The sequence below is a fragment of the Rattus norvegicus genome, chromosome 5 (assembly GCF_021556685.1).
Source record: "Rattus norvegicus strain SHRSP/BbbUtx chromosome 5, alternate assembly SHRSP_T2T, whole genome shotgun sequence".
Classification (NCBI taxonomy): domain Eukaryota; kingdom Metazoa; phylum Chordata; class Mammalia; order Rodentia; family Muridae; genus Rattus; species Rattus norvegicus.
In genome coordinates, this window is record NC_141538.1 from 140,650,731 (window position 1) to 140,678,127 (window position 27,397).

Consider the following 27,397-nt stretch of genomic DNA (forward strand, 5'->3'; position numbering starts at 1 on the left):
ATGATGTCCTAGCCAGGATTAGCACTGCTGTGACAAACATTATGACCAAAGCAACCTGGGAAGCAAAGGCTTGTCTGGCTTGAGCTTCCACATCAGAGTTCATAAATCAGGACAGGAATCAACAGAGCAGGAACATGGAGACAGGAGCTGGTACAGAGGTCAAGGAGGAGTGTTGCTCACTGGCTTGCAAATCCCACTGTTTTCTTAATGGGCTGGGCTTCCCCATTATCAATCACAAATTAGGAAAGTTCCCTACAAAGCTTGCTTACTATGGAAAACATTTTCTCATTTGAGGCTCCCTCCTCTCTGATGACTCTAGCTTGTGTCAAGTTGATATAAACTCGCCAGCATAGATGGCTAATTTTGTTGTTATTTGGTATAGATCTGGGTGTGTGTGGCGCCTAAATGAAGCACTCTGCATTCCGCCCCCTCCTGGAGGCACACAGTACTGCAGCCAGAAATATTAGGTAAAGTACTTTAGCCTTTCGGCCAATCATGTTATACACCCCAGTGTCCACGGAGGGTCCTAGGTGTGTGGCTGTCAAAGAGTCCTTGAATACAGAGGATTCAGGGCCTAGTGAAGGGAAGGAAGAGAGCCGCCCTCGCCCTGAGCTGTGCTCAGGTATCCACAGGGCATGGTGTTGGCAGTAACTCTCAGACAGTGGACCCCATATTTGGTCTGGTGCCTGGAACCTTGGGCCTAGAGATCCCAACTCCTCCTTGATGTCTCTTCATGTGCTGGCCTAGGAGCCCTCTCCTGGTCCTCTCTGTGGCTTAGTGACACAGGACACACTGGGTGATGGTTCACCAATCACTCCCTGTCAAACCTTATTTCTAAGGAAGACATCTGAAAGGGACCAGTGTCTCTGCCTTCTCCTGCTCTGATCTTCCTGTCTCCACCTCCTGAGTATTAGAATTACAGGCCAGCATGTGCCACCATGTTTATGTCATGCTTGGCACTGAAACCAGAGCCTTGCTCATGCTAAACATGCTCTCTTATCAATTGAGGCACAGTGCAAACCCTACATACAATATATTGTCATAACTGCTGTGTTTATCACTGCTACTCTCCCACTATTCCTAATTTAGAAGCTAGACTTTATCAGTAGGATGAATGGAAGATCAAAGTCCTCCTCAACTACCCAGTGTTTGAGGCCAGCCTGGGATACATGAGACCATATCTTATGAAGACATTCCTCTTCAGTAACTTGACAAAGGCTATTAGTATTTCTGTAACAGCCAGAAAGAAAAGCTACCAGGAGCGGGGACACTGTACCTTACTTACTGTTAACTGACACTGAGGATCAGAGGTGAGCTCGGACTCCAGCAGGCAGTTATCTGCTCATTGGTATAGGCAGTCGTGGGCTTCAGAATACACAGGGGTATCACTCAATTGACCTGGATGACAGAGGAGCCAGAGGGCAGCCAGGACAATAAAAAGCAAGCCCAAGACGATATGAGGTTGTAGCAGTGGAGAAGGAGTAATTCCAAATGTTGCTCCTGAGGGATCTCCACAAAGAACTGGTGAAGCACGTGCTGGAGAGGCAGGAGGCAGCCATGAGTGGTGCTGATGGTGACCCCACTAGGCTCAGGGCTGTTCACAAGTCCGTAGATGGCACTGTTTCTGTAGGTGATCAACACATGTGGGTAATGTATGACGCACAAATCACATCAAACCCAACACCAGGACGTAAATCTGCATTGGCAATTTTTAATGTCTCACTTGTGCAGAACTGAAATGTGTTTTTAAAGGCACAGAAGGAAGGAAAGGCAGTTGTCTGAGCATGAAGTCACGGGAAAGGGTGCTGGAGAGAAACCGTGGGCTGCTCTGCGTAGCTGTAGGAAATGAACAATGCGGTGCCGAATGAGAGCTGGCGCTACTGTGGTCCAAGTGCAGGCATCGCTCACACGTCAGTCGGCAGAGCGCAGATACCACAGTGCACAGTCGATCACTGTGGAGTGAATGCCCAGGAGGTGCTCGATGCCAGTGACCAGGAGCTGCAGGCGCAGTGTGGTCCTCATTCAGGACGTGGACAGACATTCGAAGCAGTCAAGCACATACCTTTTCCTACCAGAAATCACTTTCTCTGCAAGTAAACAACTGTCTGCCTACCGAGAATTATAATTTTAAAAAATGGAGTTGGGTCTAATTATAATTTGTGAATAAAAAAATTACAAAAATAAAAGCAGAGACTTCTGTCCTTGAAAAAAGAGATAGAAAACTAGATTTTCCTGTAATAAGAAAATCATGAATATTTCACCTTTATGTCTTTTCAAACGTCATCTCTTCTTTTTTTTATATTCTGCCATAATTCACATTGGGAGATGTATACACTATGGCAACTTCTGTGGAGTAAAAGGATGTACTATTATTTACTGGGAAAAAATGAATGAGGAAAGGCTAGATTGTTCCTGATAAGGCTGGTGGAAGGAGGATGAAAACTGTGACTGACTGCTACTCCCCTCCTTTGAGACAGCATCTCAGAGTCCTGGCTGGCCTGGAACTCGCTCTGTAGGGCAGGCTTGGCCTCAGCTCACAGGTCCACCTGCCTCTGCCTCAACCGCTGAGATTAAATGTAGGTGTTGCCAGCCTGGTTTAAAATGAAGACCTTCTTCAAAGCAAACCCAAACTCAGTGATTTAAAAGGTTTCTAATTTCAAGCACTATTAACAATTCCTAAGCTGTATGTGGTGGCTCACACCTGCAATCCCAACATTAGGAAGACTGAGGCAGGAGGCATGGGTTCTAGGCCACCTTGTGCTAAAGAATGAGTTTGGGGCCAGCAAGGACTAGAGTGAGACCTTATGTCAATTAAAAAAAAAAAAAAGAAGGAAGAGAGGAAGGAGGGAAGGGATTCCTGATTTGTGGCAAGAAAGGGAACAGTATAGCATGCCTAACAACTCATTTCAGTAGCATTAGCCTTACTAATTTTTACTCTTCTTTCTTATTTAAAACACTGATTGGCCGGTTAAATCATAACAGCGTGACGGTAAAAGCGAAGCCTGTGTAGGCACAAGCACAGTGATCTGGGACCACTTTTTGTTTCTGCCCCGCAGAAAGTGCTTGGAGGCGGTGTTTCCACCTTTAAACGTACGACCTAAAAACCCTCTACGCAGATTCCACATAGTGCAGAAATCAAACAAGTTGTGCATTTCCTTAAATCATTTACAAATTGATGGCAAATCAGATGCTAGATAAAACTATGCTTTAAAAATATTAAGCCTCAAAATTTTATCCAGTGTTTTAAGAAATGGATTATTAAAATCATTTTTGAAATGAGATAGTAAATGTATTTAAATCTGGACCTTTATGTACGTAATCATTTTTCTTAAAAAATTAAAAACATCAAGAGCTGGAACATGCTGCCAGGACAGAAATAACCAGAAGTGTGTCCAGTCATGGGGCCTGAGCGGCTCAGTCTCGTTTTGCATTTTTCAGAGCCTGAAGCCTCTCCAGAAGCGGAGGGTGAGAATAGTGCCATGTTGAGAACAGCCAGTCAGAGACTGGGAAGCCCAGGTTATCTTTGTTTAGCTTGATCAAAGCAGAATATAAGTCTTTAGCCTTCCCAAGTTTCTTGGCAAAAGCGTCGGCTTGAAATTCAAATCTGCGGCTCAGGACTGTTAGGCAGAAAGACAGAACCTGCAGAAGGAAATGGAAGGGTTAGCTGCCTGGTCCCTTTGTCATCACTGAAGTCTTCATGAGCCAGGCTGTGGAGGGAGGCTGGTCAGGACATGAGAAAGGCAAGCCAAATCCAGGAGACAATGACTTAGGGACTCACGGTGGGGGACCATGTCCAACTTAGCTTTCCTCGCCCAAGCACACAGACCAGAAACAGGTACAGAGCTTATCAAAAAGGAGCCTCTGAGATCTGCCATGTGCCCGGAGTTTCTCGTGCTCCTCAGTAACCTCTCCCTTCTGCTGTACAGGTCAGGAGGGTGTTGTTCAGAGGACTGGACAGTCTTCTGGAGGCCCCAGGGCTGGAGGCTGGTGGTGAACACGGGTGACTCTGAAGCCATGCTCGCCACCGTCTCAGTCAGACCTGGCTTACTTTCTGTCTCTGACGGGCTTTGTTTGGTTTTCTGAGACTGGGTTTCATATAACCCGGGCCGGCCTCAAACTCCTCATCCTTTGCCCCCACATTCCACGTGCTAACTAGGACCATAGGAATCCACTGCCTCGTCTGGAGTTCTTTCTCAAATATTCATTTATTTTGTATTTGTATTCTGCCTGGTGCCCAAAGAAGTCTTATTACCATACAGTGAGACCCTGTCTCAAGGAAGGAAAGAAGGGGAGGAGAGAAAGGAAACTCCTACCCCAACCTTCATTCACTGGCTCTAATAACCTTATCTTAATGTTCGGTTTTTAGAACCATAAAAACAACCTTCCCAAACAAATATACAATCGCTCATTGTCGCCCTTGTGCGACAATGTGTGCCTCTTCTAAGTGCCCTAGTCAACTAGTCTTTGATTTTTGCTATAATGCATAAATAAAGTATAAGCTAAACGAGTTACCATTTGTTTGGTTATAAGTTTCCGATATTGTTTAAAGGTTTATTTCTAATATGTGTATGCATGCAGTGTGGATATGGGTTACACAAGTACGGGTGCCGACACACTGGATTCCAGAGCTGCAGTTACAGGCAGTGCCCGATGTGTGTTCTAGGGACTGGACTCCACGGCCTCTGGAAGAGCAGCACTGACTCTGAAACACTGAGCTAGCTCTCCAGTTGTTTTTGAAAGGGCAATCCTAGGACAGCAGCTCTCCTATTAGGCTCCTTAAACTCTGACACTGCTTACAAGACATCCAGGCTAAAATAACCAGTGCCACTGAGATAGATCTCCCAGGCAACCCAAAGCTTAATAATCAGTTGTTACTACCTCTGCGGACTATCACATTCCAAACCACTCCATATTTATTCCAGTATTTGTAAAGTGAATTCTACTACTGACTAAGGAGACAAAACAAAAAAATCTCTGAGTAGCCAAAGCATACAGCAAGTATGAACATCACCCTCCCATCGCCCTCCCACCCCTCAGCCGAGTGCTCTCTTCCTGCTTCAGTAGCTCTCCTCTCCTTCAGCTGGAGCTCCCCCTTCCCTGTGGGATAGGGGGCCCGACTTCCTAGGCAAAGGCAGCAAGTTAAAGAAAACTAGTCATGGACCACTGGGGAAGCCACAGTGATATTATTAGCCCCAAGAGGTAAGGAAAACATTAGTTAAATAAACAAAACTTAAAATGCAGGGTGGGTGCTCAAGGATCATTTACTGTGTATGTGCAGTGACCTCACCGCAGATGAGATCTGACTAAAGCATTTTGTATCACGTTTTGTTTTTTAAATTGTTGTTGTTGAGGATGTTGTTTTGAGACAGGGTTTCTCTACATGGCCTGGCCTGTCTTGGAACTCACTCTGTAGACCAGGATGGCCTCAAACTCAGAGACCCACTTGCCTCCCAAGTGCTGGGATTAAAGGGTACTCTACTCCCAGCCCTGTATCATGTTTAAGCAGCAAACTGCATAATGCATTTTATAAATATGTCATCAAAAGTTAAAAAGTTTAATGTTTAGGGGCTGGAGACACGGATGATTGTATGTGCTGCTCTTCCAGGGGACCAGGTTGGATTCCCAGCAGCCGTGTCAGGTGGCTCACAGCTGCCTATACCTCCAGCTTTAGGAGAATTCACCAACTCGAGTCTCCACCGGCACCTGCATTCATATGCACACGCCACACGCAAACATCATACACGTAGTTTAAGATAATAAAAATAAATCTTAAAACCAAAAAACAATAGTTAAATGTCTATAATTTAGAAATAATGAATACAAGTTCTCTGTTAGCTTTAGCTCCGTGGACAACACTTTACAGCTACTTCTCTTACAACGTTTACTCTGTAGCAGTGGTTCTCAACCTGTGGATCGTGGCCCCTTTGGGGATCAAAGCACCCTTCCGCAGAAGTCTCATATCGGATATTCTGCATGTCAGGTACTTATAATTCATAACAGTAGCAAAATTACAGTCACGCAGTAGCAACAAAGTAACTTTATGGCGGGGCCACCACACGTAAAGGAACAGTATTAAAGGGCCGCAGCATTAGGAAGCTTGAGAGCCATTTCTCCAGAACCTGTCTCAAGGATGACTGGAGGTTCCTCAAGGCCACCAATACTGTTTCTTGGCTTCATCTGGAAGCCTTGGCAAGTGCCATGAGATTCTGCTCTGACATAGTCTCAATAGCACATCTTGTCACACGTGCAGGGGCTGCTCCTGAGCGGCTCCTAACCCTAGTAGGTTTGGTTTAGCAGGTCCTGCAGGGAATGCTGAAGTTCCTGTGAACAATCCGAGGAACACTGGCATGCCGTCTCCAGTCTAGCTGACACCTACTCAGTTAATTTGTCTTGACCTTTCACACACACATTTTCATGCCCACACTGGTGACCCCATGGCTGAGGACATTCAGCTCTGAGGTACATACAATGACATTTTTATTGCTAAGCTCCAATTCTCTATTTTAATCTCCTAATAGTGTTATGAGCACTTAATTAGACTCAGGTTTCTCTGCTACTTTTATACTGTCCAATCTCAGTGAGGAATTAGAAGATTGTAGAGCTTTATTGATTTATTTTTACACTACCCTAAAGAATCTAGATTTGAAACAGGCAAAAAGCATGTTATATGGTAGTTTTCAAAAGCATACATTACCTCATTGTAAGGTGAGAAAATAAACTGAAAGATGATCAAAAGTCCGATCAGAGTGGGTTGGCTGTCATAAAAACCAAAGGCGGCAAAAAGTTCCCTTCGACCAATTAATACAGCAAACAAGAAAAAACACAGGAAAGAATTCATCTAGAAAAGATGAACAACACTGTATGTTACCATGATGCTAGGCAAGCATGCGGTGCATTTTCTTGAGTAATGATTGACATAAGAGGCCCAGTTCACTGTGGATATTGCCGCCCCTGGATTGTACAAGAAAGTAGGCTAAGCAAACCATGAGGAGCAAACCAGTAAGCAATGTTCCTCTATGCATTAGAGGTTCTCAACTTACTGTTGCAATCCTTTAATATACTTACTTCCTCATGTTGTGCTGACCCCCAACCATATAATTTTGTTGTTGCTACTTCATAACTATAGTTTTGCTACTGTTATAAGTTGTAATGTCAATATCTGATATGCAGGATATCTGATATGTGACCCCCAGAGGTGTCAAGATCCACAGATTGAGATCCATTAAGCTGAGCAGTGGTGGCATACATCTTTAATCCCAGCGCTCAAGAGGCAAAGGCCAATGGACCTGAGTTTGAGGCCAGCCTGGTCTACAAAGTGGGTTAAAATGTCTACTTTTTTATACTTATAATTTGCTTACTTTTGTGTGCGTGTCTGTGTGTTTTGCAGCAGCGTGTAGGCCACAGCAAGCATGTGGGGGTCAGAAGGACAACCTGCGGGGGTCAGTTCTTGCCTTCTACCAGGTGGGTCCCAGGAATCAATCCAATATTGTCAGGCTTGGTGGCCAGCGCCTTTGTATGCTGAACAATCTCGCCGACTTTAGAAAGGATTTTAAGGGGTTGGGGATTTAGCTCAGTGGTAGAGCGCTTGCCTAGGAAGAACAAGGAACAAGGCCCTGGGTTCGGTCCCCAGCTCCGAAAAAAAAGAACCAAAAAAAAAAAAGAAAGCATTTTAATGTACAACTTATCTAGTTTTGCTCCTTTGGCTTTCTCAGCTCATGTATCTGAGCCAGGGGAGTGACAGCAATGATGAAACAGCATGAACACTAACATGTACTCAACACGGTCCCAGGACATGCCAAACTCGGCAGGACTGCTCACCTAAGTCCTAACAGCACTATGCTTTGTTATTCAATGAAGAAGGGAGGCAGAGAGAAATTAAGGAATTGCCTCAGATCACTCAGGGAACCAAAGAGAAGTCAGGTAGCTTGGCCTCAAAGCTGTGATCCTCCTGCCTCAGCTTCCTGAATGCTGTATTATAAGCCTGTAACATCATTCCTGGTTTGAGGTCTGTCTTGAGCCATTACTATATAATATCTCGGGCCTGTTATACTTTTTTTTTTTTTTGGGTTCTTTTTTTCGAACCCAGGGCCTTGCGTTCCTAGGTAAGCGCTCTACCACTGAGCTAAATCCCCAGCCCCTGTTATACTTTTTTTATTTACTTACTAAGCTTTTCTTTTTAAGAGCAATCTCGCTATGTAGCTCGGTTTGGCCTGGAAATTGCTATATAGCTCAGAACAGCCTTCAGCTTCTAAGACTTTTTACTTGTCTTGTCTATGTATATGTGTGAGCACAACAACACATGCCATGGTGCAAGTGTGGAGGTCAGAGGACAGCCTAAGGGAGTTGGTTCTTTCCTTCCATCATGTAAGTCCTGGGGGTCGAACTTAGGCTTGGCAGCAAGCATCTTCAACTCTTTCATCTTCCCAGCCCTATCAACCCGAGGCCTTTCTGCCGGGGTCTCCTGAGCTCTTAAGACTACAGGTGGAAGACCAGGCCAGTCTGAACTACATGAGACCTTGTTTCAAACCAAACAAAACAAAATATAACTGCCATGCCAAACTTACCTGACTAATAATGATATTTTTTACTGTGTGTCCCAACTTCCAGTGCCCCAGTTCATGGCCAAGTACAGCTAGTACCTCCTCATTTTTACATCCTTGTTTCTTATTCTGAATCAAAAAAAAAAAAAAAAAAAAAAAAAAAAGGAAAACTCGTTAACCTTTAATTTATTTATATTTAGCCTTGACCCATCTAGTTAAACAACTGGACTTTAGTATAAATCTTTATCAATAAGGTAAGGGCTAAACAAGTCGTAATGAAACCACTTGGCAGCCACACCCTAAACCCATTAGAAACCTCATCCTCAAAGTTTGTTCGGACATAGAAACTGCTCATGATCAAGTGACAGTTATGCATACATTCATTGGAGACGCTGATAGGAAGCCCAGCACGGTGGGTGTCAGGAGCAGTCACTTGTGTGTGACAAGTGACATCATAAGTGACATCATATCAATGGCTTGACTATTCTAATTATTTATTAATTGGTTTGTTTGTTTGTTTATTTTGTTTTTTGAGACAGTGTTTCTGTGTTTATCTCTGGCTGTCTTGGAACTCACTAGGCTGGCTTTGAACTCAGAGATCCACCTGCCTCTGCCTTTGGAGTGCAGAGATTAAAGGTGTGAACTACCATGACCTGGCGCTTCACTATCTTTATACGTTTCCTGTTTTGCAAACATCTACAAACATGCACTTCCCACTCAGGACTCAAAAACATGCCAGTACCAGCTATTTAGACTATAGAGCCTCAGGGGCTGGGGACATAGAGTCTGATGGTGGAGCACTTGCCTAATGTGTACAAGGCTGTGGCTCTAATTCCCAGCACCACAAAAAAGCTAGAGTAATAAAAATGGATTCCAATGATAAGATAATACAAGGAACACAGGAGAAACAGAGAAGATGAAAACAGCAACATGGGGTTCAGGACAGTGGGTGGGTGTGGTGGGAGCAAGAAAGCGGAGGGGCAAATGGTAGCAAATTAAGCAGACACAGCTGAATCACAGGGGAGCAGTGGAGAGGAAACGATTTGCATTGCTGGACTTTCAAAAGGCATGGGGAACACACCAAGCACCTCTAAATCTGGAGAGAAAGAGGAAGTAGCTAGAATAAGACCGGAGAGACAGAGAAACGGTATAGGTGTTTATGCCAAGCCTGACAACACATATGCACACAACAAACGCATAAGATAAATTATGAAACACTGGCTCAACAAATAAAGGTGCCTGCTACCAAGGCTGATGACCTGAGCCTGATCCGCAGGACTCCTACAGTCGGAGAGAATCAGCTCCTAAAAGTGATCCTTTGACTGCCATGTGTGAGCCAAGGCCCATGAGCACCGACTCCCACACACCACACACAAAAATAATAACTAAACTTTTATTTTAAGAGAAGAAACTCAACATTCAAGTAAAATTATCTCTGAAATAAGAGGATGGGAAAAAACAAAACAAAACAAAAACAAAAACAAAAAAATGGAGCAGCCCGGGGAATACAGAAGATGCAAATCTTCACAGGGGCCTGTAGTCTAAACCCCTCAGGTTATTCAGGATCAAGGTCAGTACAGTGGACTGGAGAGATGGCTGCTCTTCTGGAGGACTGGGGTTTAGTTCCCAGCACTCACATGGCAGCTCACAATTGTCTGTAACTCCTGTTCCAGGGATCTGACACCCTTACACTGCACACATGCAGGCAAAACACCAGTGTCCATAAAATAACAATAGTTTTTAAAAATTCAAAGGCACTAACCCCTTTACCATACTATTTAATCCTTGCACAGTAATTGTCTCAGCTAGGTATTCATAACAGGTACAGGCACCTTACCAGATCATCCCTTTAAAATGAAATAAATGCTCAAATGACAACCATTATTTCCAGAATGTAAAGGAAGAAGCACAAGAAATTTCATGGGCATTTTAGCTTCAACTCAGAACTCTGAGAAGTGAGCATCTTGAAATCATCATTTCTCAAACACAAGAGATCCTGCACCGTTCTGATTCTGCTCCACACCTATCCAAGGCCATCTGGCACCATCTGGGGCGTATTTTGGTTGTAATATGTGAGTGCAAAAAAGAGGTGTCACTGGACTCAAGTGGAGATAGACCATGGAGGCTGCCAACCATCACAACGGATACTATCCAGGCCATAACGCCGAGGCTGAGAAACGCTGCCAGCCTTTCCAATGCCTGAAGGAACCAGAATTCAGACAGCTTAAGTCACTTGCCCAGAGCTATGTAGCTGCTGAGTGGATAGGGATCTGTGCTCATCTCACATGGGACCACACCAAGGGCATATGCAATCCCGCATGTAAATACTAGGATTTTTTCTTTTTCTCTGAAGATTATCATTATTTCTTGCTACCACCTCATCCATTTATTCTTATATTTTAAGTTTTACTAGTTAGCATTAGCTGACCTCATCCAGCAATGTTTTTAGACTCTCAGGTCCAATTTAAGACAAGTTTTCTCGGGGTTGGGTAGGGTGGCACAGATCTTCAATACCAGCACTTTAAAGGCAGAGAGAGGTGGATCTCTGAATTTGAGGCCAGCCTCATCTATATAGTGAGTTTCTGGGCACCCAGGGCTATGTATAGAAACTCTGTCTTAAAAACAAACAAATGGGGGTTGGGGATTTAGCTCAGTGGTAGAGCGCTTGCCTAGCAAGCGCAAGGCCCTGGGTTCAGTCCCCAGCTCCGAAAAAAAGAAAAAAGAAAAAAAAAAAAAAGAAAAAAAAACCCAAACAAATGAAAACACAGGAAAGTTTTCTTGGGCTGGTAAGACAGCTCTATGGGTAAAGGTCTTTGCCAACAAGTCTGGAGACCAGAGTCTAATCCCTGGAACTCAAAAAAGGTGCAAGTAGAGAACGGGTGCCACAGAACTGTTCTCTGATCTCTAGAAATGTGCTGTGGTGTGTACATATGCACTCACACATGCATCCACACAGGTGTGCATATAGACACAAAATAAAAAGAGAAATGCCTTCTCTTATACTCTCATTATCTTGTATCAAAGTGAAGGATGTTTGTCTGTCCATTCCTCCTTTACATTGTAAGTTTATAAAGATTAGACTTCTTGGGCTGGAGAGATGGCTCAGTGGTTGAGAGCACTGGCTGCTCTTCCAGAGGTCCTGAGATCAATTTCCAGCACCCACACGGTGGCTCACAGCCATCTGTGATGGGATCCGATGCCCTCTTCTAGTGTGTCTGAAGAGAGTGACAGTGTACTCACATACATAAAGTAAATAAATAAATCTAAAAAATATTAGCCTCCTCTTCTAACCCCAGTACTCTCCTGAGTGCTGGGATTAGCGGTGTGAGCCATCGTGACTTGTGCCTTGCAAGCCAGGCAAGCACCTCACCAACAGAGCCACATGCCCACCCTTACTTTTGTGTACTTTTGATAGCCCCGGTACTTTCTTTGTAGCCCACCTCGAATCACTTATCTCTGCTTCCTGGGTACGGGGATTAAATTAAAGGCATGCACCACCTTCCCCTAACTACTTTTGTATTTTTAATGCCAAGCAAAGCAGTTCAGTAGAAAGCGTGTATTTCCTAAGTGTTAAAAACAAATAAAACGGGGCTGGGGATTTAGCTCAGTGGTAGAGCGCTTACCTAGGAAGCGCAAGGCCCTGGGTTCGGTCCCCAGCTCCGAAAAAAAGAACCAAAAAAAAAAAAAAAAACAAATAAAACTGATTCAATTACATAATGTACCCAAGGATCCTCATTGACTGAATGACAGGACCGGGTCTCAACTCTGTCCACTGCCAAAGTAAAGCCAGCAAAGCCTATTAACTGGTACGTCTCAGTTACACTAAAAACTAATGTTCACCTCCTTATTTTGTCTGCAGAAATTCTTTGATCATAAACATAAAAGGAATATGGGCCAATGAGATGGTTCATCGGGTAAAGGTCAGGGGTAAGAGGCCCCCAGACCGGAACACAACTGACTCCATAAAACTCAGCACATAGACAGCACCCCTTGCCAAAAATTGAAAACAAAGGCCTGATCCCTCAAAGCCCACAGTTGTGGGAAGTCTCTAAATGTACCAGCACTGCTCTTTTGCTTTTATAGTTCCACTTCTGACTAACTGTTCTTGCTAACTGAAGCATGTGAACTGAGGTGTGGTTTTTGTGCTTAAAAGTTCAGTCTAAGAAAGGCTCCCTTGGGGCTATGGTGATTACACTGAGTAGTTGCTGGCTGCTAACGAAGACTTCTATTGGCTTAAACCTGTGTCTGAGTAGTCTTCCCTGGTGGGTACCGCACAGCTGTCACCAGTCCTGACTAGCTGAGTATACTCCTCAGGATGGACAGCAGTAGGAGAGAACCAACTCCTCCAAGTTGTCCTTCTGATTTCCATTTTTACCATGACATACGTAAACACACACACACACACACACACACACACACACACACACACACACACACACGAGTACACACACGAGTACACACACGAGTACACACACACGAGTATACACACACGAGTACACACACACACGAGTACACACACATGAGTACACACACACGAGTACACACACACACGAGTACACACACACACACACACACACGAGAACACACAAAAAGCTATCACATAATGTTTTTAAAAATAAGATCTTTCAGTTTTAATATGTACATCTTAGGAAAACTTGTAAGGTCATTAGCATGTGGTAATGGTCGTCATTTCTCACAAGTAGCAGAACTTTAAGAGTTGTAGCTTTGTACTTGGTGGTCTCTGTGAAGTCTACTTACAGCATTATGATCTATCAAAGAAACTATGAGTAAACACTAAGTCAGAGGCTCTGAGGAAGAAGGAACTCACTTTCACTTTAGACTTTACTTCTTCACTGTCCCCTTCGCCTTCATTGCGGGGCTCCAGGCCAGGCTCCTCCTGGTTGTCTTTGTTTGGTACAGAGTACTCTTCTAGTAGAGTGTCAAACAAAACTATTCTCTTGTTCTTGAAGAAGCCATAAAAGTAAGCATTGCTGTGGGAGGAGCGCTTAGATCCTATGGAAAACAGTCCAAAGCAGGGAACAGGGTTAAAACACCAGGGGTCCTCTGGAACTAGTGGGAAGGCCATTAGCATTGAAAAGACTGTATTAATATAAATCTTTAGCACCAGAGGGGTGGCTGTCACCTGCTCCACTTATGCTCCCTGGTGTGTAAAATAAGCCAAAATATCCAACAGTGTGAAATGATTAAACCGTGGCAAAGCTATTCTTCACTATACTTTGGTGAGATTTTTCTCTTGCTAAATCCCCTGGGTACATATATAAATATATATATATTTTCTGACTACTTAATCAGAAATATATGAAAAAATATTATATATAAAAATATATATTTATATACATACCCATGCGATTTAGCAAGAGAAAATCTCACCAAAGTATAGTGAAGAATACAAAATGCCACACATACATAAGGTTATCATATTATTAAAAGATGTGCATGTAGACAGACAGGCATAAACCCAGGTCTATGAGAAAAATACCAAAGTAAGGAGATGTGGTTCATGAGGACCCAGAAGTATGAACTTTGTTTGTCTCTGTTCCCAGTTTTCTTTTTTAAAAAAAAGAAGACACCTATTATCAGAAGGAGCTGTTAAGACCAGAAGACAACATGCGTAAACTTTCGAGAGAAGCTGAGAGCTCCTGAACTGTGGTCGATATTACTTTCTATTTTATGTGCTTCTCCAATGCCCAAATGTGCTTCACTGCACGGTGTGAGAATTACAGCAGCCACACGGTGACTCAACCAACTCCAACTCCAGTTCCAATGGATCCAGGGATCCATGCCCGCTTCTGACCTCCGAGAGCATCCAGCACACATGTGGTACACAAACATCTACTTGAACAAAGCATTCATATACATAAAATAAAAATAAATAAATCTAAAAAGTAACACAACCCATAAAAATCTTTTAAAAGAAAACAAACTCACAAGTTGGGATTCCCTCTTTCACCCAACCAAGGCCACCTTAGTTCCTCCTAATCTTCAGACAGACCTTGGTCTGCTTGGACTTCTCCTTCCTGTTCCTGAATTGTGAGCATATGGACAAAGCTTCAAAATCCCCATCTAAGATCTCTGGACTCCCTCTTTAAGCATCTCCGTTAGGACCTCTTTTAGGCAATATGAATATGCCTGCTTCTCCATGTAGTCAGTGCTGTGAACACGAACAAGCCCAGCTCACACTCATTTGTAAGCTGCCACTCAGAGTGTCGATAGGGGATTCCATATGCTCTGTTGCCGTCATGCAGTCCCTTCCCACAGACCTGGGAAGCAGTCCCGTATGTGATACAAAATCAGTTACTGTATGAGGGGTTTCCAACAATGTGCAGCTATAGGAGAAGCCCTGGGATAGAGCTCAACTTCTTTGTATTTTATAGGGAATTTAAAAATTTAATTAATGTGTGGGTGTATGTGTGTGTTGGGGGAGGGGAGGTTAGAGCCCTTGGAGATGCAGATACAGGTGTTTGTGGGACTTCCTATCCACTAGGGAGCTGCTCAGATCAAAACTCGACTCCTCATGATTTCAAGGCAAGCACTCTTAACTGCTGATCCAACTCTCCAGGCTAGATTATTTATTGTTGTGTGTGTGTATACATGCACCATGGCTCATGTGGAGATCAGAGGACAACCTGCAGGAATTGATTCTCTTCCTACCACATAGTTCTCGGTTAGGCACAGTCCTCAGACATGGTGGTGGCAAGTGCCTCTATTCACTGGACCATTATTTTGTTGTTTTATGAGAGTTAGACGTCTTCATGAATGTGTATGAGTGTGTGCATACACATGTGTGAGTGCCTGTAGAGGCCAAAAGAAGGCAAAGGATCCTTGGGGGACCAGAGTTACAGGTGGTTGTGAGCCCCAGTGTGGGTGCTGGGAACCCAACTCTGGGCCTCTGGAAGAGCAGCAAATGTCCTTAGCTGCTGAGCCCTCTCTCCAGCCCCTAGATGCTGATGTCTTTGTGCCTCGTCTCCTGTTCTGAATCTCCTTTCAGAGCTCAGTTAGATCTAATGAGACTACTTCTCATTTGGGAAATTAAAAGCCAGGTATTTGCTTCCTCAGGAACTCCTGGCAATTAGCCCCATGCTCCAGCTTAAGTTGCTGAGATGTAGCCTTGGGAATTCTGAATAGTCAGAGTCACACAAAGAAGCAAAGCAGTCAAGAATTCATTCTGCAACTGCCAGTGGCAGGGATGTTAGGGATGTTTACTAGAAACAACACAAAACAAACACCTCCTCCCAAAACAAACAAAATAAAATACTTACTTAAATTACTTTTCGATTTAGTTATATGTATGTGCGTGCACCATGTGTGTGTCTGGTGCCTACAAAGCCAGAAGAGGGTGACAGATTCCCCAAAGCTAGAGCTGTAGTTGTTAGTCACCACATGGATGTTGGGAATTGGATTTAGGTCCTTTGAAAGAGCAACAAATGCTTTTAGCCACTAAATCATCTCTCTAGCTCTGACTAGTTTTTAAAAATGTATTTGTGGGGGCTGGGGATTTAGCTCAGTGGTAGAGCGCTTACCTAGGAAGCGCAAGGCCCCGGGTTCGGTCCCCAGCTCCGAAAAAAAGAACCAAAAAAAAAAATGTATTTGTATGTTTGTGTGTATAGGTGCATATATGAACACCCATGTATATGTGTACATGTGAAGGCCACAGAACAATCAAGGTGTTATCCTCAAAATGCCATCCACTTCCTTTGAGATAGAGCTTCTTATTAGCTGGAGCTCATCAACTAAGCTAGCTTGGTTGGCCAGTGTGCCCCAAGAGTCTCTAAAATACCACTGGGCACCACTACACAGGCATCTTTACATGGATTCTGGAGATTAAACTCAGGCCCTTAAGCGGGAAGGGCAGCCGTTTATCAATGAGGTGAAGTGTATAAGCCATGAATACAGGATTCTGCAGTGGCAACAATATAACCTTCCATCCACACTGGCTCTACCCTATGATTCTGACCTCATAGCTATCCATCTAACAGTCCATTTGCTAAGGTTGGTAAAGAGCTTTCTGGAGATTTTCTAGTTATCAATAAGAAATTCCTCTGCTTCAATCGCTAGCTCTCGCAGAGCTCTGACTAAGATGGGTGTTTAAAGTTAACTGTGTCGATACAAACACAGACATGAGAACTCTTAGTTCCTTATGAATCCACTCTTCTTCCAACTCTGTTCCCTCTCAACAGGCTGCCATTTATGTCTGTTTGTCCACATCAAATCCAGGCGGCTAGTTATCCTTAATGTCTCTTCCTCGTTTCCCTATATGTAATCTATTAGCAAATGGCATCAACGCTGTTTCTCTTCATCAACTATTGCTCAAGTCTAAAACAAAACAAATAAAACAAACCACCACCACCACAGCCCCACCCCATCTAACCTGCACTACCCAAACAGCCTCCTGGACGCTCTCACTGCTCCCATTCTTGCCTTGCCCTAAAATGCATTCTCCAGGACAGTCTCCTGGCTGTGTGTGGTGGCTCATTTCTGTAATTCCAGCACGAGGGAAGCAGAGGGAGTAAAGTCAAGAGTTCGCGGTCAGCCTCAATTGTAGAGTAATTCTGAGGTCAGCTTTGGCTACTTGTGACTGCCTCAAACATCAACAAAACCCAGCTCTTGCCCCTAACTTACAGAGGCCTGACGGACTGCTATATTCTTGGAGCTGCGCATTCTGGTGACAGCCATCTTTGCTCTCCTTTCACTTTGCTACCACTTCTCATTGGCGGCAGCTTAGTTTGTAGTAGGCACCAGCAAACTACGGCTTCCAATGAAACCAAAGGTGCTGCTTGCTCGCATGTTCTTGCTGGAACACAGCCAGGCTCACATGCTTATGCCCTGTCTGTGGCTGCTTCTGCCATAAAGAACTGAACATCTGAAGGAGACGGTGTGGGCCACAAAGCTCTGAACAGTGAACAGCCTGCTTTTTACAGAGAACCACCATTCAGAGGAAGCACTGTGGAGAGGTAAAGGGAAGAAGTGATTTGTTTAAGATCCCATAGGTAGTAAGCTGCTGAGACAGAATCTTTTCTATTTATTCTAAACAGAAATTCTGACATATACCCAATTGTGATTCTCTTAATTTGACAGGCTTCCATGAAACTTAAATGGTCTTATGAAAACTAATAGGGGATGAGATAGGGGCTTATGGATGGGAAACCAGGAAAGGAAATAACACCTGAAATGTAAAAAAATATATCCAATAAAAAATAAATAAATAAAAAAGAAAGAAAACTAATCGGTGGCTTAACTCTCCAAGGCAAACAGAAAAAGTCTGATAATGTGAGGTGTCTAGGACTCCACAGGTTAGAGTCCTCTGGGACACAGATGTTCTGCTAGGGGAACAAAGCCAGGAACACTGGTTTTGTTTTACAGTCTTTAAACTAGTGCTTATAGCCAACCACTCAAGAGTCCAATTCAATTACCCAAAGGAGCCAGGCAGACAGGAGGGTGAGTTTTGGTCTACTACACAGCACAGGATGAGATGGCATAATGGCTTTGACCAAAGATTAAGAACAGTACTGAATGGTTAACCAAACAGTTGTAAACAAAAACTGGATTTGGCATCAGGCTACTGGTTTCTATACTAAGAAATGCCATAAGTTCCTATAAATCTTTGTTTCTTTATTTTTATTTCATTTGTAAATCTACAGTACAGGCAATTGGAAGCCACTATGCAGATGTTGTAAAGCCAACCTGGCCCCTCCAGAAGAACACCCATGGGTCTGAACTGCTGAGCCATCTCTCCAGTGCAGATTCTATAAATCTGAAAAGCCAACTGTAAAATTGTATCCTGGTTTTTAGTAACAAACTTTAAACAATAAAGACTGACTGACTTAAGAGCTGAGCACTTAGGTCAGGCTGTCACCTCCAGGTAGCCTTACCTTCAACGACATACACCTTAGTCAGGGGGAAGTCAATACTCTTCGCCATCACTTCGATTTCCTGCTTAAGTTTCCCCTCCGGTAGAGGTGTGAACTTGTCAAACAAAGGGGCAATATAATCAGCATAAATTGTGACAAGAACCTGAGAAATAAGTAACAGGAAAACTGCTTATTAATAAGGACTTAATTTTATAATTATGATCATCCAACAAAAACCTGGGACATTATCTGCTTTGTAAATTAAATCAAAATTCCAGTGTGATAACAGAGCAAGCAAGTCAACTGAATTCTAGAAGATAATGCTACTAACAGTGACTACGAATGCCGGGCCTAATCAGTACCCTTTCTTGGGGATTGCTGGCACTACAAGCCAATCATAATACACACTCTTGTTCATACTGGTTGAAATGGCACTTCTGGAGTACTTTCTTGGTCTTTGCTCTTAATTACAGGTATTTAAAGACAAGTAGCTCATTTTCTGATCTTGATCCCACCAGTGAGAGATATAGCAACACCACACAAGTCAGACGGACATAACCCTCACCCCCAATGGAGCTGAAGAACTGACAGATGGTACTTTCTATGGTCTGTTAACATAGTGCTTGACTGTATGATTGTCTGTGAGAGAAGGCAGTTTAGAATATGAGAAACAGAGAAGGAAAAGGATGTAAGGAAGGAAAATGCCAGTGAGAGGAGGAAGGAGGGAGGGAAGAGGAAGGGGAAAGAAAAGAAACAGGGAAGAGTGGCAAGCAGATAAAAGGAAAAAGCAGAACAGAGAAGGGGCAGAGAAGAAGAAGCATGGTGGCGGATGCCTGTATCAGCACTCAGCAAGCTGAGGCAAGAGGATTGCCAGGAATTTGAGGCCAGCTTAGGCTACATAGTAGCTTTGTAGTTGGACAGAACTGAAGAGCAGGATGTTTCTTTAAAAAAAAAATTAATTAACAAATTAAATAAAGGAGGAAAGGGATACAGATACAGAGAAAGGAAACAGGAAGGGAGGACAGGAGAAAGCGGGGTAAGAAAAGCATTTGCTTTTTAAAAACAGGGTCTCTAACCCTGAATGCCCTCCATATAAAGATGAGGATGGTTTTGAACTTCTGATCCTCCTGTCTTCACCTCCCAAGAGCACTACCATACCTGCGTAATGAAGTACTGAGGACTGAGCTAAGACCTTGTGCGTGCTAGACAAGCAGTCTGTCAACAGACCTGCATCCTTAGCTCTATGCTTTCATTTCTTATCTCTCATAAATCTACTAATTCAAAACATTAAGGCTTTTTAGGCACTGGGAGTGGGAGGATACATCAATCAAAAAAGCCATCCATTTTGGTTAAACTTACAAGTATAGTCTCAGTTGCCTAGCAGCCAGATCACTGAAAGTGACTAGCAACTAGCTTCTGGCAAGCATTAAGAGTCAGAATAAAGAGAAGAAAACCCATGGTCAGTCAGTTCTCCTATTTTATATCCTAAAGCTGGAACTGAGAGGAAAATGTTTGTGGGCAGGTGGCTGCACTGACACCTTCTCTTAGGAACCATTACACGGTGACGAAGACTAAATCCTAGTAATATCAAGGAGCCTTTGCAAAAGAAAGTGAAATCATCAGAGACTACAAGACCATGGGTTTGAAAGGGAGTAGGAGAATGGGGAGAACTGGAGGAGAGGGAGGGGGAAGATGCACATACAGTGCTAATATATGAAAGTCTAAATGAATAAAGTGAACAAGAAAGAAAACAAAGGATTTACTTACCAGAGAAACAACTAATGTGAACAGCCAGGCATAGATAAAAAAGTAGTCACCTCCGATTTTAATAATGTAAAGCAGAAGGGAAGACACAGGCAATAAAATACACTGAGTCACAATAAATTTTTTGATTGCATCTTTCATAAAAAACTCCAAAGTCTGAAAAAGAAAATATTACCACTATTAACTGAGCAACACGTTTAAGAGCAGCTTTAAGTGCTTTAAAAATACTTAAAGAACACAAGGTAGGCAGCCTAGGTCAATAAGCAAAAGTCTTGCATTTCATAGTTCAGAACAGAATGTAACTACTATTAGCGGGCAAGCGGTAAGGGTTTCTTTCTATCAGGACCTTAAACTAAGGTCTTTACCACATCTATGGTTTGTCCTCAGTTGAGTCATGCTGTAAGATAGCAGACCTTATCTAAAATCCTGCTAGCATGGGACTAAAGCACAGAAAACCTTCATACTACACACCCTGGTATTCTGTTATACCTGGTGATTGAAGCCATGCTTTTCTTCTATCACGAAAGTATTGTACAGACTCCATGGCAAGCCAGTCAGTGCACTGAAGAGTGTAGCCAACAGCAGGAACACCAACGACTGAATGATCTAAGCACACACAAGAAACAAAGGGAACCATCAGGTGAACTGAAGCACAAACCAGCAAGTACACACTGAATGCTTGTTCTGACCCAAGCAGTGAGCTTGACTCTGTGGGGAACAGGTTGTAGCAGCAGCAAGCAGTCTGCCCTTGGAAAACTTAGAAGAAGAGGCAAGACTTGAAAGCTACCTTTAAGTCATAGGGACAGATGGTTGGTAGGATTCAGAAAATAGAGAAAGCAACATATGCTAGATGGATTCAAGGAAGACTTATTCTTGAGTTTCTTGTGTATTGTTAAGGCAGGGTCTCACCATGTACCTCTGGCTGGCTTGAAACTCACCTATGAAGACCAGAGCTACATGGTGAGACCGTGCCTCTGCCTTCTCAATGTTAGGAATAAAGGCATGTGACATCATGCCTAGTTGAATTCAAGAAACATTGAATGAGTTGGTACAACTTCAAGGCCACTGAGATGGGGAAGAGAAATGACATTTAAATGTGTTTGTTAGGGGCTGGGGATTTAGCTCAGTGGTAGAGCACTTACCTAGGAAGCGCAAGGCCCTGGGTTCGGTCCCCAGCTCCGAAAAAAAGAACCAAAAAAAAAAAAAAAAAATGTGTTTGTTTGTTGTTCAAGACAGGTTTTTCTATGTGCCGCCCTGGCTGTCCTGGAAATCATTTTGTAGACCAGGTTGGCCTTGAACTCTCAGAGGTCTGCCTGCCTCTGCCTCCCTCTGCTAGGATTAAAGGCGTGCACCACTATGCCTCTGGAGAAATAGCACTTAAAAGAAGGAGAAATTTCAAGTGTTTTGTAAAAGTACAGAGGGAAGAAAGAGGCCCTAAAAGGCATGTATGAGCTAGCACCTGGGAAAAGAACAGAGTTGAGAAAACCATTCCGGCTGAGAAAGGCAGTGTGGCAGGAAGCTCACTCCTGAAGAAACCTGCCGAGTATTAGACAGCCACAGCTCTCCTTGGTCAGTAAGCAACCCAAAGGGAAACATCCTAGGATCCGGGGGATGAGAAAAAACATTGCTTCAAGAAGGTGGCAAGATCCAGGCTGTGTCTCTCTGTCAGTGCCCAGGGTTCCCAGGACACACAGCATTGAGTCCTGCACTCAGACCGACCATCTCTGCATGACATGGAGGACCCTGGAGGACTCTAACATAGAGGTCCATACTTGCTGAGAAAGAGCAGGCTTTATCTTGCTGCTCAAGACTAGGGCACTAGTTGTGAGTCCTCCCTGGACATCTGGGATAACGGAAGTCCTGCCCGAGAGCATGCTGCCTACACACAGAGCAGCTCCGACTCTCCACTCCTTCCACTGCTTTTTGTCTCCTTTTCTTTTTTTTTTTTGGGGGGGGGGCAGGGTCTAACTATGTACCTGGATTCACAATTCTCCTGCCTCAGCCTACCCACTGCTGGGATAAAGGGTATAAACTCACATGCTGTACACTATTATGCATGGCTTAATTTTTAAATAAAGTATTTTAACTACACAAGATGTTTCTGTGCATTGTTGAATTTCCTTATGATCAATTTCTCATGAGGGAAACCCACTTTCGGTGTTTTGACATGATTCAGATTTTAAAAACATAAATGCAGAACATATGCACGAGTATAGTATGCACAAAGACACATACCAGGGCCAGGCATGATGGCGCATGCCTTTACTTCCAGCATTTAAGAGGCAGGGGCAGTGGATCTGCGAAGTTAAGGCCACAGAAATGTGTGAATTTGGTCTACACAGCAAGTTCCAAGGCAGCCAGGGTTACACCGTGAGACCTGTTCAAAAGAATAAAGATACACATGTCTGTATACAAGAATTAGGTCAATATAAATGTCCATCTCCAGGACAGCAGTAATATCATCTACATACTTGGACTCAGTTACTGTTGCTTCAAAACCTGACTTTTTCACTGAATAAGATAGATGAAATAATTTTTTTTTTAAATTAGGAGGCAGAGGCAGGTGGATCTCTGTGAGTTCCAGGCCAGCCTGGTCTACAGAGAGTTTCAGGATAGCCAGGGATACCCAAAGAAACCCTGTCTAGAGAACTCCCCACACACAAAAAAGTAAGAAGCTATTTTATGTGTTTTGGTGTTTCCGCCTGTATGTACGTACACATACTATGTGTGTCGGTGTCTCAAGAGGCTAGGAAAGGGTGTTGGATCCCTGGAGTTTCAGTTGTTTGCTCCCATGTGGGTGCTGGAAATCTGAGTGGGTGGAGGACTAGGTGTATTTCTGTAGACCAGACTAGCCTAGAACTCATAAATCTCCAGCTACAGAACCTGGCATTGTAAAGTAAGTCTAATAAACAATCTTAAAAAAATGTGGTTGTCTTGATCTTTAAAAGTTTTGGTCAATACCCAAAACTCCATTACTAATCAGTAGAAGAAAATAATAAAACAAATTTGTTTTAACACCTTGTTATTTTAAAACACAGGACAGGGGTTGGGGAGATGGTTCAGAGGTTAAGAGCACTGGCTGCTCTTCTAGAGGGTCGGGGTTCAATTCCCAGTATCCACACAGCAGCTCACAATTGTCTGTAATTCCAGTTTCAGGGGATCTGATATGACATGCTCACACAGGTACATATGCAGGGAAAACCTAACAAATCATTTAAAAAATAAAACACTGAGGAACATTAAGGACTAATCGCTCTCTCTTTTATTTTCTCCTTGCAATGATTTGAAGGGAATTTAAACAATGCTCAGCTTCTCCTCATGCATTGTTGCACGGACAGTTCTCTCTGGAGAGATGTCACACAGCTCAAGTTAGAGCATCTTTTAATGTTTTATCCTTTGAACTTCAATGTGAAATATCCCTAAAGGTCCTTATGTGTGTGTGAGCTTTCTAGTGTCACTAGTTCTGGGATATCTCCATCCTTTTATCACATCCATGGCTTTCACTTGAGACGATCAAGTTGTGGTCATACAGTCCTGTTGTTGTATGTCCTAGTGGCTGACAGGAGCAGCACTGGCATCCCGTGGCCAGTGTCCTGTCCTGTCTGTGTTGCAGTTCATTAGGCTGGGTCTGAGCCTCACTTTCTGTCACCATTTCCCACTTCTTTGCTGTACTTTCACTTTTGCTAGCCAACTCTGCCTTCAATCATTTCAGTTCCCTTCCATCTAGATCTGTGTCTGTCTGTCTGGTTGTCCATCTGTCTCTCTCTCTCCCTCCCTCCCTCTCTCTCCTCGTTGTTGTCCAGTATTGTCTTGAATGCATGGGCTCAGGCAATTCCCCAGCCTCAGTCTCCCATATAACTACCAGTGTATGATCAGTACACTGGCCAGCTAACAGGAAGTCTATATATAATTACCACTTATATCCTGATCAGTACACTGGCCAGCTAACAGGGAGTCTATCCACATAACACACTCAGGTAACTGAAAGTTGAGCCAGTGTTGGGGGCTGGTGTTAACACCACACTGTGGTAACTTACATATGTAAATACCAGAACTACACAAAGTGAGGACTCCAATATCTGCAGCCATCAAAGAGCCAGGGCCTAGCTGAATAAACCAATAGGAAAACAGCCCTAAGTTATTATTAAATGCAAAATTCACACCTCAGAACATTACATAAAGTATCTCAATTAGCTACAGACCCCCAGCTCAGGAGCTAATGGTAGCTGATGGGTGCTGAAAGTCACTTTTCTTTGTCAGGGCTTGAGGGGAGAGCAGCCATTAGCTGCCTATGCTCCAGCAGATGTCCCTACACACATATGCACATGGGCCGCACTGACGTACTCGGTGGGAGATGTGCTTCTTCCTGGCACATGCAGAAGTTATGCTTACAACAAAGTGTAAGTATTGCTCCGAGCCTGCAGGTGACGCACATGAGGAGATGCCCGCCACCAAGTCTAACTAGCTGAGTTCAAGCCCTAGAGCCCATATGGTAGAAGGAGGACTCCTACAAGTTGTCCTGTAACCTTGACACACACACACACACACACACACACACACACACACACACACACACACACACACACACACAGTCTTGCTGTTTTAGAAAACAGTGTATGAAAAGGTACAGGTTGAACACAGTTAAAGCCAAGAGCAACCCACCCACGCAGGAGGCCCATGATTTCCAATAAAGAATCAGGAAGGAGGTAAAATAAATGACTTGGTAGCTTCCAGGAGAAAGTCAGGAAGACAGGCTGCAGCACGCATTGCAGATGGAGAATTCACCTAACACTTTGCCCTGAAGATATACTTTCTGTCTTAATTTAAAGTGTCTGTTTGATGTACATGCCGCAAAAGTATCTGCTAAGTTCCTAAAACAGGAGTTCCTACCATTGCACAGGGTTGTTCCTAACACGCAGCAGTGCAATCCAGACTACATTTCCCAGCTCCCTTCTATGTGTGGATAAGATCGAATGACTGTTTCCCCATGTAATGTGAATAGAAGAGCATAACTCTAGCATTGCAGAAGTTAAAAAGAGGGCATGATCGTCCCAGTGTCACTAGATGATGAACATGTAAAATGAAAAAAAATAATAACCTTACTCCCTGCCTTAGCACATAGAACAAAGTCACCTGCTAACTAAAATACTCACATTAGCTATTATGTGATTGGAAAATGAACTGTAAAAAAACTAAAAGGTCCCCACAGGCTCATGTATTTGGATGTTGGTACTGTTTGTGGAACTGTTTGGTAAGATCAGGAGCTGTGAACTTTTTGTGTCACTGTCTCTTGCTCCTGGGTCAGAGGTGAGCTCTCAGCTACTGCCCCAGCATCGCGCCTGCCTGCTGCCATGTTCCCTAACATGATGGTCATAGAGTTTTGTCACGGCAGTAGAAGAGTAACCAAAATGTATTATGGTTTATGCTAATCCATGCTCAGACAAGGAGTGAGGAGACCGAGAGGCAAACCTACTAATGGTAGGAGCCAAAAAGGCAACTTCAGTGTAAAGCTTACCAAGCAAAATAGACTGAACGATCCAGGGGAAGGAGTCACATACCTCATATTCTGGTCCGAAGCCAGCAGAACTACAGAACCGTCCAGAAAGTCTCCAGAGGTAAGGGATTCCTCCAAAGAGAAGAATAAACTGTAAAACAAAGCAGATCGTGGTCTCATTCAAACAATCTTAGCAACTATCCTCTGAAAGAGTGTGTTCCAGATGCCAATGGAGGAGTTAGTGGAGGGACTGAAGGAGCTGAAGGGGTACAGTATCAACCAACCAGACCCCCCAGAGCTCCCAGGGACTAAACCACCAACCAAAGAGTACACAGGGATGGACCTATGGCTCTAGCTGCATACGTAGCAGAGGATGGCCTTATCTGGCATCAATGGGAGGGGAGGCCCTTGGTCCTCTGAAGGCTCAATGCCCCAGTGTAAGGGGATGCTAGGGGGTTGAGGCAGGAGTGGGTAGGTGGGTAGGGGAGCACCCTCATAGAATCAGGGGGAGGAGGGATGAATAGGGGGTTTGCAGAGGGAAAACTGGGAAAGGGGGTAACATATGAAATGTAAATAAATAAAATATCCAATTTTTAAAAAAGAGTACGTTATAAGGAAAAACTAAGTAAATTACAGGAAGGGGGGCATGACTCATTCAGAATAAAATATACATTCAGAAGAATACAAACCATTGAGACACTAAGTTTACACCACTGTTGCCTAAACACCGTATATGGGTAAACTGTATAGTACGTAAATTATGTTCCAAAAAACCTGTTTAAAAGGCAAACCGAGGAGTCTCACGTGTGGAAGTAGAAAGAAAAAAATCAATATAGGTCCAGAGAGAAAGCTGAGGGTAAAGGCATTTGCCTGCTAAGCCTTTTGGAACCATGTAAAGGATGAGAAGAGTGGTTCTGATCTCCACATGCACAGAGGCACACGTGCATGCCTTTCCCACCCCCCCCACACACATACACACATACCACCACCACCACCACCACAACAACAACAAATTAATTAATCTTTAAAAAGATTTAAAAATCATTCTTTTAGTGGAAAATAAAACAGTAGTCCCTAGAGACTGAAGAGGATAGATAGGAGAAATCAATCTAGAAGTGTGTTAAATAATGGATATCAAAACAGTCAGTCAGTCGGGTTTAATGCAGGCATCTGTAACAAATCTGTACTTTAGAGTACAACAATTTATGAAGTATTTTAAGAGAACCACAGGTCTGAGGGTTTCTGGCATAAAAATGTTTAAGGAAATGGAAATTCTAATTACCCTGGTCTGATTGTCATACATGGTATACATTTTCTAAGTTACACTGTACTCATAAATGTGCATAAATATTACGTGCCTATTAAAACTAAAAACCAGTAATGAGGATAGGCAAAATTAACTAAGGAGTACAAGTCATATAGAGAACAGACTCTGGTCTTTGTATAGTTGAATTTGAAAACAAGTAGAAGAGAGGTTTTCAATGTTTGTATCACACACACACACACACACACACACACACACACACACACACCTATTTTTATGGTAATATGCTCATTATCCTGATATGATCATTATTATTACAATGTATCAAAAACACCAATGAACCCTAGAAATAGGAATCATATATGTTAATCATAATGGCTTAAAAAAGTAAGTAAAAACATGCCAAGAGACCAAAATGAAAACTTATTAACCACCTAAGATTACAAGGGTTAAATGGCTTGTTCCA

General features: G+C 43.3%; 1 protein-coding gene across 1 annotated transcript in view; it reads right to left on the reverse strand.

The window, feature by feature from the left end:
* Nucleotides 1-2,967: 2,967 nt before the first annotated feature.
* The window catches only part of Zmpste24 (zinc metallopeptidase STE24), a 32,009-nt gene continuing 7,579 nt past the window's right edge, over nt 2,968-27,397 (reverse strand). The window contains exons 3-10 of the mRNA NM_001107974.1: nt 25,732-25,818; nt 20,663-20,779; nt 20,177-20,329; nt 18,431-18,572; nt 13,369-13,553; nt 8,565-8,669; nt 6,695-6,838; nt 2,968-3,639 (exon numbers count right to left, since the gene is read on the reverse strand). Of these exons, the coding sequence (NP_001101444.1) occupies nt 3,415-3,639; nt 6,695-6,838; nt 8,565-8,669; nt 13,369-13,553; nt 18,431-18,572; nt 20,177-20,329; nt 20,663-20,779; nt 25,732-25,818 (1,158 nt within the window). The 3' untranslated portion in view covers nt 2,968-3,414. The remainder of the gene's footprint in view (nt 3,640-6,694; nt 6,839-8,564; nt 8,670-13,368; nt 13,554-18,430; nt 18,573-20,176; nt 20,330-20,662; nt 20,780-25,731; nt 25,819-27,397) is intronic.